The sequence below is a fragment of the Puma concolor genome, chromosome C1, assembly GCF_028749965.1.
Source record: "Puma concolor isolate L17-30 chromosome C1, mPumCon1.1.hap2, whole genome shotgun sequence".
Taxonomy (NCBI): domain Eukaryota; kingdom Metazoa; phylum Chordata; class Mammalia; order Carnivora; family Felidae; genus Puma; species Puma concolor.
Window position 1 is genome coordinate 109025881 of NC_141674.1, and position 13016 is coordinate 109038896.

Consider the following 13016-nt stretch of genomic DNA (forward strand, 5'->3'; position numbering starts at 1 on the left):
AAAGAAAAACAACAACAAAAACAAAAACAAAACAACAAAAAAGTGAACAAACCAACAAACAAAAAAACCCAAATGAAGCTAGATCCATTTTCCTCTAGAGCTGAATCTTTGCATCACTCTATGATCAGTAGGCTAAGCTCCCAGAAGGGATTTGTACTGGTCCTCTGGGGGAGGGGTCTGCTGATCTGATTCCAAGGCCCACTTGCCCTAGTGGAGTTGGACCTGGAGGCAACAGGGATGCAAGGCTTGGTATAACAGCCCTGTTCTCCACTTAGTGGCACTGTTTTGCTTACTGGAGTCAATCATTGTTGATGGGCTAATGGTGTAAATGGCTTCACCCTGCTCTCTAGTCTCCGAAGTGAGAAGCTCGCACTCTCACAGACACACGGATCAGTCACCCATCCTGTGCCCCCTGCTTCTGTCAGCTCTCTGCCTTCCTCCTGTCTGTGTCTGAGCTGTCTGCCTACCAGGCGGCACCTCTCTCCAGAGTTTTATCTCAGGTGCAGTTGTGTTCCAAAACCACACATCAGAGACTCCCATGGTTCAGACCTGCAGTGATCTTCTGGGGGAGGGTCTCACTGTGCTATAGCTGGGGCCAGCTTGTCCCAGGAAATAGTCATGCCACTGCAGAATGGCAGAAGTTCAGAGTTTATGGTAAATCACAACACAGAGCTTTGCTGCCCTTAGCTGTCATCCTTTGTTCCTGTATGGGTGTCATGTGGCTTGATGGTGCCTACTGGATCTTTTGCCTGTGGAGAGGCCATATAACCCCTACCAAATGCACTCCAAGGAAGGGAACATCTTCTCCCCACATGATCCAGGGGATCCTCAGACCTTGCTGCCTGCTCCCAGGGTTCTGCCCTGCTTCCTCACCAGAGCACTGCCAGGTGCTGACCTCTGAAACTTCAGATTCAGTGCTCTAATGTTTATAAAAAACTGGCAGTATTGAAACTCTCTCCTTTTTCTCTTGTCAGTGGTTTTGGGGAACAGTTGTTTTGTGCAGTCCCCAGTTCGTGTTTTCACTCTTTCTCTCTAGTTGCTTTCAGAGGAAGTGCTTTCTTGTGCAAACACAGTGCACTGCTCTCTCTCCCCCTCTCTTTTCCTCTCCCTGAAAACAGCCCCCTCCCCTCTGGGGCACTGCAGATCTTCACTTCCCCAGTTCCCCTCTCTGCACTATGTACCTGCTGTGTTCTTTCCTTCAAATTATGCAGACTATTCTGTTAATCCTCAGACTGATTTCCTAGGTGTTCAAAATGGTTTGATGTTGATCTCGCTGTGTTTGAGGGACAGACAAGTCCCCTTACTACTCTGCCATCTTAACTCTTCCTCCAAGAAATTTGTTGATATTGTTCTCCACCACACTTTCTCTTCTGTTCCTGCATCTCTGATGGCAGAATGTTAGATGTTTATTGTTGTCCTATAGGTCCCTGAGGCTCTGTTCATTTTTTCCAATACAGTAAAACCTTGGTTTATGAGTAACTTGTTCTGCGAGTGTTCCACAAGATGAACAAACATTTCTAATAAATTTTAACTTGATAAACAAGTGATGTCTTCCAATACAAGCAGTGTGTGATGCTGAACATTGCATGATCACAACTGAGCCAATGGTTCTTGAAATTCACTTTGATATATGAGTGCTTTGGATTACAAGCATGTTTCCAGAATGAATTATGCTAGCAAGCCAAGGTTTTACTGTGTTATTATTTCTCTGTTCTTCAGACTGGATCATTTCTTTTGAGCTATTTAGTTTACTGATTCTTTCCTCAGTAAACTTATGTTGTAATTAAAATTTACCAGTGAATTTTTTATTTCAGTTATTATATTTTTCAGTTCTAATATATCAATTTCATTCTTTTTTTTCATCTATATTTAACCCTTGAACAACAGAGGGGTTAAGAGTGCTAACTTCACACACAGTCAAAATCCACACATAACTTTTGATTCCCACAAAATTTACCAATAGCCTATTGTTAACCAGAAACCTTACTAACATAAGCAGTCAGTTATCACTTCTTGTTCATGTTGTATGTATTACATACTTTATTCTTACAATAAGTAAACTAGAGAAAAGAAAATGTTAAGAAAATCATAAGGAAGAGAAAATACATTTACAGCACTGTACTGTAGTTATCAAAAAAAAAAAAAAATCCACATGTAAGTGGACCCGCACACTTCAAACCTGTGTTATTCAAGTGTCAACTATATCTCCCTGCTGTTATTTTCCATTCAGTTCAAGAGTATTTACCCTTACTTCTTAGAGTCTGGTTATAAGAGCTGCTTTAAAGTCTGATAATTTCAACTACCATATTACCTTGGTGTTGAGATCTGTTGGTTGTCCTTTCCCTTAAACATTACTGAGATTTGCATAGTTGTTTGTATGTTAAGTCATTTTGAATAATACCTTGGACATTTTGAATACTATGTTATGAGACTCTGGACCTTGTTTAGTTGCTGTGGAGAATGATGGCTATTACATTTTTTAAGAAGTTGATCCAGTTTAGACTACAAGTTCTTACTGGCTTTCAGGGTCTTTGTTTCTTAGGTCATTTCAGTTTTCAAGGTGTTTTCAGTGCTATTTGGATAATGTAGATCACTCAGTGGCTAGTCTGGGACCTGTAAAATATTCTATTCCATAGTTCAGTCCTCAAAGACTTTCTACCCTGTTTAGGCTCAGATCCACCCATGCACAGTTTGGGGTAAGTCCTGGAGTTTATACACTTTTTGGGATCATTTTCTTGAATTCCTTCCTCTCTGAATTCTTCCAGACACTTTATGGTTCCAGAAGCCCCTATATTCCTGATCTTTTTGCAAGAAAGATGGGCTTTTGTTTTCCTACTTTGCAATATACTTCCTGCAAATGTGTCTGCCTCTAGAGCCAAGCAGCAGGAAAACAGAGATAGAAAAATGAAACAGGATTCTCCTCCCACCTCCATGTTCTTAGGACCAGAGCTCCTCTAGTCATGGAGGATTCCCCTTCCTCAGGGTTTTAGGTGCCTATCGGGCTGTCATTGCCATACTACAATAGGATTTCCTGGGAATTGGGGGTGGGAGGAAACAACAACAGAGAAGATTTCCCCCATTCGTTCATACTCTTAGGGGCCCCTTTTCCTTCTCTTCAGACCAGAAAGGGCTTCTTTTGGAGTACCTTTTGGGCACACCCAGTTTCAAGTTGCTGTTGAGATCAAGCCAGAGGATATCATAGGGACAACAAAAGAATTTTCTAAGCACTACTTGCTTAATCACTTCAGCGATACAAAAGATAAGGGAAAGGAACAAACATTTATTTGAATACATACCAAATTTAAAAATTTCTTTTAAACATTTATTTATTTTTTTTTATTATTATTATTTTTTTTATTTTATTTTTGGGACAGAGAGAGACAGAGCATGAACGGGGGAGGGGCAGAGAGAGAGGGAGACACAGAATCGGAAACAGGCTCCAGGCTCTGAACCATCAGCCCAGAGCCCGACGCGGGGCTCGAACTCACGGACCGCGAGATCATGACCTGGCTGAAGTCGGACGCTTGACCGACTGCGCCACCCAGGCGCCCCATAAACATTTATTTATTTTTAAGACAGAGAACACAAGCAGGGGAGGGGTAAAGAGAGAGGGAGACACACAGAAATCGAAACAGGCTTCAGGCTCCAACCTGTCAGCACAGAGCCCGACATGGGGCTCAAACTCATGGACTGCAAGATCATGACCCAAGCCAAAGTCAGACGCTCAACCGACTAAGCCACCCAGGTGCCCCTACATATGAAAATGTTTAAGCTAATCTAATAACCTTACAAAGTAGACAAAACTGGAAGGGGCCAATTTTATATCTGGATGATGGGATGATAAAGAATGGGACAATATCCCTTGTCTTCCCAAGACCCTCTGCAACACTGGTCCTTACAATTTGAAGGGTAAGTCTGTCTCATATTTATGAATTGCCCAGGACTTCATGGGTAGTATTTTACTTAAGCACCCCTAAAATAATATGCCTTAAGTAAAACTAACAGTCATGCTTTTGGAGAAATGTCAGGCTGTGTGACTGAGCAGCTGGAGATTTGGGGGTTTGGAGACCTTCTCAATAGTCCTTATTTCACATTGTTGAATGACAACCTGTTCTGCCACAATCATCATATATGGCCATACAGGTTACAGACTCCAGGAGAAGTTTTCTGGGTTTTTTCCTCATGGATTTTGATGTAAATGGCACCTTCTGAAGCTGTGTGCATTTTGGCTGTGTACCCTGCTCACAGCAAAGATCCTGGACAATGAAAAAAGTACGATGTGGCAATGACAGCATATCATCTCTTTTCTTCATTTACTCTCTGCCTCTTTCCTCCTCTCCCAGTGTTGGAGGAAGATGACTGTGACCTCTCCAGAGTCTTTGAGTCTCGCTACAAGAAACCATCCATTCTCCCAGAGTGCCCCAACAGGACTGAACTGCATGGGCTGGCCAGAGTACCTACCAGACACTGGTGAGTCATGTGCCTCTCTCTTTTGTTTTATACTCTGGTGTCCTAGAAAGAAGGACAAGAAATGAGAGAGTATCGTTGACTGCTATGTTTACTTGTCTGGCAGAAGTAGCTTGAAGGTGAGACAGATAAACCAGTGTCTCTTATCCCTTCAGTTAGGAAGAGGTCCCTAGCACCCAGAGAAAGGGAATTATTGGCTCAGGGAAGATTCCATTATTGAATCCCCAAACCTGCCTCCGTTCATTTATTTTGAGTAAAACTAATGTTCATCTCTTGGGTCTAGCAATAGGCTATAATTATAGGATATATAACTTGCAGAAGAAATAATCACATAGACAGTTGTCTTTAGTCTAGAATGGAACTTGAGTGTGTTTTCCCTTTGACAGACAAGCTTCTTCTGTGAGTTTTATGGCTGCTTCTCTGAGTCTCTTACCCAAATCTATGGCAAACAGCATCACATCATATATTTGCCCATAAAAGCACTGGCCTTTGTGCCAGAAGGAAACTGGGCCAAGATAGGGCATCCTCATGCATAGCCACCACCTTTCCCAGACCTAACCTAGGAGGGGCTTGCATATGCTGAAAATGTTCAAGGGCTCCCGGTGTCAAGTGTCAGATCTTGAGCAGGTGCAGATTTTATTAGCAACATTATTGTCTGAAAGCTGGCTGGAAGGAGAGGCCAATCTGGTGTTTAGGAAAGACAAAGAATGGAGGGCACCTGGGTGGCTCAGTTGGTTGAGTGTCCAACTTCAGCTCAGGTCATGATCTCATGGTTCATGAGTTTGAGCCCCACATTGGGCTCACTGCTGTCAGCCTGTTAGTGCAGGGCCTGCTTTGGATCCTCTGTCCCCCTCACTCTGCCCCACCCCGGCTTGCACTCACCCAAAAATAAATAAATATATATGTTTTAAATATAAAGAATGGTAAATCCCTAGACAGGGTTGAAAAAGCAAAATAGCTACACCTGTCAAACATGTACTTCATCCAGACTTGGGGAGTGGGAACAGGACTGACATTCCAGGCAAAAGATGATAGGAGCAGAGTGGCTAGGCTCTGGGGGTTCAAGTGCAGCATATGCCATCCTGAGGGAGGTCAGCTCTGATGCAGAACTGAGTCCTGAACTCTGAATCCAACTCAGTGCATACTAAGTGCTGGTCGTGGGGGAGCTAGCTGCTCTGATTAGGTGGTGGACATGATTATTTTCCATTAGCAAATGTATGTGCTTATGCTGCATCATGCAGTGGACTTATTCTTTCCCAGATTGGTTGTGATTTAAATTCACAGTAAGCAAAGTCATGAAAAGGTAAGTTTGACAACTGCTGAAAGAATGTTTTCAAAGGAAACAGATATTTCTAACATAGGTCTTCATTAAGTTATGGGATTATTTACAGGCTCATGGAAGGAGCAGTAATTGGTGACAATAGTGTTTTTCCAGTGATAATTCTCAAGGCTGAATTTGCCCTTTGAAGTTAGAACTTTCTTACAAATCCAAAGCTTAATAATCATATGTGCCTAAAATTTCAGAGGTTCATTTGAATTAACTGACAGGTGGGGGTGCCTGGGTGGCTCAGTCAGTTAAGCGTCTGACTCTTGATTTTGGCTTAGGTCATGATCTCACGGTATCATGGGTTCAAGCCCCATGTCGGGCTCTGTGCTGACCCTGCGGAGCCTGCTTGGGATTCCTTCTCTCTCTCTCTCTCCCGCTCTCTGCCCCTTCCGATTCACACTGTCTCTCAGAATAAATAAATAAATTTTTAAAAAAATTGACAGGTGTGGGCGCCTGGGTGGCTCAGTCGGTTGAGCATCCAACTTCGGCTCAGGTCATGATCTAGCAGTCTGTGAGTTCCAGCCCCGCATCGGGCTCTGTGCTGATGGCTCAGAGCCTGGAGCCTGCTTTGGATTCTGTCTCCCTCTCTCTCTGACCCTCCCCAACTCATGCTCTGTCTCTCTCTCTCTGTCAAAAGATAAATAAAACATAAAAAAAATTTTTTTTTAAATTGACAGGTGAATTTATTGCAGAATAATCAAAAAACCTCAGTGACACATATGTCCTGACATGCTTGCACCCCAAGGATACTGCTCTGGATGTAAGAGATCGGGGCTCTGGCTCTAGCTGCACTAGATATGGGGGTGAGAAATCGTGCACATCCCTCATTTCTCTGTATATCAGATTCCTTCATTATTCAAAAAAGGAATAATAATTCCTCTTTTCCCATTTCATCAGGTTAATATTGACAGTCAAGTTAATATGGACTTGGGTCTCTGTATTTAGGAAAGCCTTCTTTTCTTTATCACTTCAATTCCAACTGTTCAGTTCCAGACTTCTGGGGTTATATTTCCAGTCTCTATCCCAAGAACCTCTCTCATCATTTGCATTATTTTAAAAAATATGGGGCGCCTGGGTGGCGCAGTCGGTTAAGCGTCCGACTTCAGCCAGGTCACAATCTCACGGTCCGTGAGTTCGAGCCCCGCGTCGGGCTCTGGGCTGATGGCTCAGAGCCTGGAGCCTGTTTCCGATTCTGTGTCTCCCTCTCTCTCTGCCCCTCCCCCGTTCATGCTCTGTCTCTCTCTGTCCCAAAAATAAATAAAACGTTGAAAAAAAAAATTTTTTTTTAAAAATAAAAAATATTTCCGCTTAGGTCTTGGAGAATTTCTGTTTTATCTTCTACTTTGTTTTTCTGGCTTTACTACCTGTTCATTGCCTCCTAGATTTGTGATTCAGTGATCACACTTTTAATCTACAATAAATCTTTCCAATGTCCTATAGAAGTTTGGTAAAAACAGAATATTGAGAATTTCGTAAAAACTTTCTCCTGTTCATGTTTTATAAATTTATTTGCAAATTCATCTGCGTTTGTTTTGACTGGTAGTTTTTCTATAGGTGAAATTTCTCTATTTGCTTATCCTTACAGACATCAATCTTTCCCCAACAAGGGCTTGTTATCAAGTAGTTGGAGACAATATCCTTTCAGAGACTGCTATAGAGTGCTATTAAACTCCTTCAAACACAGCTGAAGCAGGAAGTGAAAGGCTTCCCTGTAATGTGTATCACAAGTTCAGTCACCTTGGAGGGAGCTGTAAGCAGTGCCACCAGGAAACTTTCCTTCTTTTCAGCATTTCTTTTACATGTGTGGAGTAGCCAAGAATTATCCTGATGTGGGAGCATGCCACCCTTTGCCCCACAAGTTGGTGCCCAGAATAAATTGCACCACATCCACTCCACTCTCAGTGGAACCAGCAGAGCCAGATACAACTCTGCAAGTTGCCAGCACACAGATGCACACAGATTAGTGTAAAACCCTCTGCACCTCCAGAGCCCATGCCCATTACTTAGGGAGGTTGGCGAGGTTCTACCAGGCACTTTCCTACTTGCCTTCTGTTTCCATTGTTATTTCAAAGGTATGGGTCACTTCTTTCTTCAAGCCAATTATATCTTATGGGTGAATTTCTCTACTTTTTAAACAGCTTTATTGAAATATAGTTCACATTCCATAAAGTTCACCCATTTAAAGTGTACAATTCAGATTTTATTAGTCTGTTCACATATAGGTGTAATCATCACCACAAATTTTCCTATTCTGGATTTGCATATGAATGGAATCCTATAGGACCTAGTCTTTTGTGACTTTTTTCACTGAGAATAGTGTTTTCAAGGTTCATCCATGTTGTCACATGTATCATTCCTTTTGATGACTGAATAATAGCCCATTTTATACAGATGTACCACAACTTGCTTATCCAGTCATCTACTGGTGGACATTTGGACAGTTTCCAGCTTTCAGCTATTATGAATAATGCTGCTATAAAAATTCATGTACAAGTTTTAGTGAAGCCTTATGTTTTCACTTACATACATAGGACTAGAACTGGTGGGTCAGATGTTAACTTTATATTGAATCATTTGAAGAATTGCTAAACTGTGTTCTTTTCTTTTTTAATATATGAAATTTATTGTCAGATTTGTTTCCATACATCACCCAGTGCTCATCCCAACAGGTGCCCTCCTCAATACCCATCACCCACCCTCCCCTCCCTCCCACCCCCCATCAGCCCTCACTTTGTTCTCAGTTTTTAAAATTTTTTTTTTCAACGTTTATTTTTGGGACAGAGAGAGACAGAGCATGAACGGGGGAGGGGCAGAGAGAGAGGGAGACACAGAATCGGAAGCAGGCTCCAGGCTCTGAGCCATCAGCCCAGAGCCTGACGCGGGGCTCGAACGCACAGACCGCGAGATCGTGACCTGGCTGAAGTCGGACGCTTAACCGACTGCGCCACCCAGGCGCCCCTGTTCTCAGTTTTTAAGAGTCTCTTATGCTTTGGCTCTCTCCCACTCTAACCTCTTTTTTTTTTCCTTCCCCTCCCCCATGGGTTCCTGTTAAGTTTCTCAGGATCCACATAAGAGTGAACACATATGGTATCTGTCTTTCTCTGTATGGCTTATTTCACTTAGCATAACACTTTCCAGTTCCATCCACGTTACTACAAAGGGCCATATCTCATTGCTATGTAGCACTCCATTGTGTATATAAACCACAATTTCTTTATCCATTCATCAGTTGATGGACATTTAGGCTCTTTCCATAATTTGGCTATTGTTGAGAGTGCTGCTATAAACATTGGGGTACAAGTGCCCCTATGCATCAGTACTGCTGTATCCCTTGGGTAAATTCCTAGCAGTGCTACTGCTGGGTCATAGGGTAGGTCTATTTTTAATTTTCTGAGGAACCTCCACACTGTTTTCCAGAGCGGCTGCACCAATTTGCATTCCCACCAACAGTGCAAGAGGGTTCCCGTTTCTCCACATCCTCTCCAGCATCTGTAGTCTCCTGATTTGTTCATTTTGGCCACTCTGACTGGCGTGAGGTGATATCTGAGTGTGGTTTTGATTTGTATTTCCCTGATGAGGAGCGACGTTGAGCATCTTTTCATGTGCCTGTTGGCAATCCGGATGTCTTCTTTAGAGAAGTGTCTATTCATGTTTTCTGCCCATTTCTTCACTGGGTTATTTGTTCTTCGGGTGTGGAGTTTGATGAGCTCTTTAGAGATTTTGGATACTAGCCCTTTGTCCGATATGTCATTTGCAAATATCTTTTCCCATTCCGTTGGTTGCCTTTTAGTTTTGTTGGTTGTTTCCTTTGCTGTGCAGAAGCTTTTTATCTTCATGAGGTCCCAATAGTTCATTTTTGCTTTTAATTCCCTTGCCTTTGGGGATGTGTCGAGTAAGAGATTGCTGCAGCTGAGGTCAGAGAGGTCTTTTCCTGTTTTTTCCTCTAGGGTTTTGATGGTTTCCTGTCTCACATTCTGGTGCTTTATCCATTTTGAGTTTATTTTTGTGAATGGTGTGAGAAAGTGGTCTAGTTTCAACCTTCTGCATGTTGCTGTCCAGTTCTCCCAGCACCATTTGCTAAAGAGACTGTCTTTTTTCCATTGGATATTCTTTCCTGCTTTGTCAAAGATTAGTTGGCCATACGTTTGTGGGTCTAGTTCTGGGGTTTCTATTCTATTCCATTGGTCTATTTGTCTGTTTTTGTGCCAGTACCATGCTGTCTTGATGATTACAGCTTTGTAGTAGAGGCTAAAGTCTGGGATTGTGATGCCTCCTGCTTTGGTCTTCTTCAATATTACTTTGGCTATTCGGGGCCTTTTGTGGTTCCATATGAATTTTAGGATTGCTTGTTCTAGTTTCGAGAAGAATGCTGGTGCAATTTTGATTGGGATTGCATTGAATGTGTAGATAGCTTTGGGTAGTATTGGCATTTTGACAATATTTATTCTTCCAACCCATGAGCACGGAATGTTTTTCCATTTCTTTATATCTTCTTCAATTTCCTTCATAAGCTTTCTATAGTTTTCAGCATACAGATCTTTTACATCTTTGGTTAGATTTATTCCTAGGTATTTTATGCTTCTTGGTGCAATTGTGAATGGGATCAGTTTCTTTATTTGTCTTTCTGTTGCTTCATTATTAGTGTATAAGAATGCAACTGATTTCTGTACATTGATTTTGTATCCTGCAACTTTGCTGAATTCATGTATCAGTTCTAGCAGACTTCTGGTGGAGTCTGTCGGATTTTCCATGTATAATATCATGTCATCTGAAAAAAGTGAAAGCTTAACTTCATCTTTGCCAATTTTGATGCCTTTGATTTCCTTTTGTTGTCTGATTGCTGATGCTAGCACTTCCAACACTATGTTAAACAACAGCGGTGAGAGTGGACATCCCTGTCGTGCTCCTGATCTCAGGGAAAAAGCTCTCAGTTTTTCCCCATTGAGGATGATGTTAGCTGTGGGCTTTTCAAAAATGGCTTTTATGATGTTTAAGTATGTTCCTTCTATCCCGACTTTCTCGAGGGTTTTTATCAAGAAAGGATGCTGAATTTTGTCAAATGCTTTTTGTGCATCAATTGACAGGATCATATGGTTCTTATCTTTTCTTTTATTAATGTGATGTATCACGTTGATTGATTTGCGAATGTTGAACCAGCCCTGCATCCCAGGAATGAATCCCGCTTGATCATGGTGAATAATTCTTTTTATATGCTGTTGAATTCGATTTGCTAGTATCTTATTGAGAATTTTTGCATCCATATTCATCAAAGAGATTGGCCTGTAGTTCTCTTTTTTTACTGGGTCTCTCTCTGGTTTAGGAATCAAAGTAATACTGGCTTCGTAGAATGAGTCTGGAAGTTTTCCTTCCCTTTCTATTTTTTGGAATAGCTTGAGAAGGGTCGTTATTATCTCTGCTTTAAACGTCTGGTAGAACTCCCCTGGGAAGCCATCTGGTCCTGGACTCTTATTTGTTGGGAGATTTTTGATGACTGATTCAATTTCTTTGCTGGTTATGGGTCTGTTCAAGCTTTCTATTTCCTCCTGATTGAGTTTTGGAAGTGTGTGGGTGATTAGGAATTTGTGCATTTCTTCCAGGTTGTCCAGTTTGTTGGCATATAGTTTTTCATAGTATTCCCTGATAATTGCTTGTATTTCTGAGGAATTGGTTGTAACAATTCCATTTTCATTCATGATTTTATCTGTTTGGGTCATCTCCCTTTTGTTTTTGAGAAGCCTGGCTAGAGGTTTATCAATTTTGTTAATTTTTTCCAAAAACCAGCTCTTGGTTTCATTCATCCGCTCTACAGTTTTTTTAGGTTCTATATTGTTTATTTCTGCTCGAATCTTTATTATTTCTCTTCTTCTGCTGGGTTTAGGGTGTCTATGCTGTTCTGCTTCTATATCCTTTAGGTGTTTGTTAGATTTTGTATTTGGGATTTTTCTTGTTTCTTGAGATACGCCTGGATTGCAATGTGTTTTCCTCTCAGGACTGCCTTCGCTGCATCCCAAAGTGTTTGGATTGTTGTATTTTCATTTTCATTTGTTTCCATATATTTTTTAATTTCTTCTCTAATTGCCTGGCTGACCCATTCATTCTTTAGTAGGGTGTTCTTTAACCTCCATGCTTTGGGAGGTTTTCCAGACTTTTTCCTGTGGTTGATTTTAAGCTTCATAGCATTGTGGTCTGAAAGTATGCATAGTATGATCTCAGTTCTTGTATACTTAGGAAGGGCTGTTTTGTGACCCAGAATGTGATCTATCTTGGAGAATGTTCCATGTGCACTCGAGAAGAAAGTATATTCTGTTGCTTTGGGATGCAGAGTTCTAAATATATCTGTCAAGTCCATCTGATCCAATGTATCATTCAGGGCCCTTGTTTCTTTATTGACCGTGTGTCTAGATGATCTATCCATTTCTGTAAGTGAGGTGTTAAAGTCCCCTGCAATTTCCACATTCTTATCAATAAGGTTGCTTGTGTTTGTGAGTAATTTTTTATGTATTTGGGGGCTCCCGTATTTGGTGCATAGACATTTATAATTGTTAGCTCTTCCTGATGGATAGACCTTGTGATTATTATATAATGCCCTTCTTCATCTCTTGTTACAGCCTTTAATTTAAAGTCTAGTTTGTCTGATATAAGTATGGCTACTCCAGCTCTCTTTTGACTTCCAGTTGCATGATAGTTCTCCATCCCCTCATTTTCAATCTGAAGGTGTCCTCAGGTCTAAAATGAGTCTCTTGTAGACAGCAAATAGATGGGTCTTGTGTTTTTATCCATTCTGATACCCATGTCTTTTGGTTGGCGCATTTAGTTCATTTACATTCAGTGTTATTATAGAAAGATATGAGTTTAGAGTCATTGTGATGTCTGTAGGTTTCATGCTTGTAGTGATGTCTCTGGTACTTTGTCTCACAGGCTCCCCCTTAGGATCTCTTGTAGGGCTGGTTTAGTGGTGATGAATTCCTTCAGTTTTTGTTTGTTTGGGAAGACCTTTATCTCTCCTTCTATTCTAAATGACAGATTTGCTGGATAAAAGATTCTTGGCTGCATATTTTTTCTGTTCATCACATGGAAGATTTCCTGCCATTCCTTTCTGGCCTGCCAAGTTTCAGTAGAGAGATCCATCAGGAGTCTTATCGGTCTCCCTTTATATGATAGAGCACGTTTATCCCTAGCTGCTTTCAGAATTTTCTCTTTATCCTTGTATTTTGCCAGTTTC

At 41.4% G+C, this 13016-nt stretch overlaps 1 protein-coding gene across 5 annotated transcripts in view; it reads left to right on the plus strand.

Moving 5' to 3' along the window:
* Positions 1-13016, plus strand: part of ARHGEF4 (Rho guanine nucleotide exchange factor 4) — a 285073-nt gene that overhangs the window by 168598 nt on the left and 103459 nt on the right. For all 5 annotated transcript variants that reach the window (XM_086718280.1, XM_086718282.1, XM_086718281.1 and 2 more), the window contains one exon: positions 4344-4470. In XM_086718280.1, coding sequence (XP_086574406.1) covers positions 4344-4470 — 127 coding nt within the window. The remainder of the gene's footprint in view (positions 1-4343; positions 4471-13016) is intronic.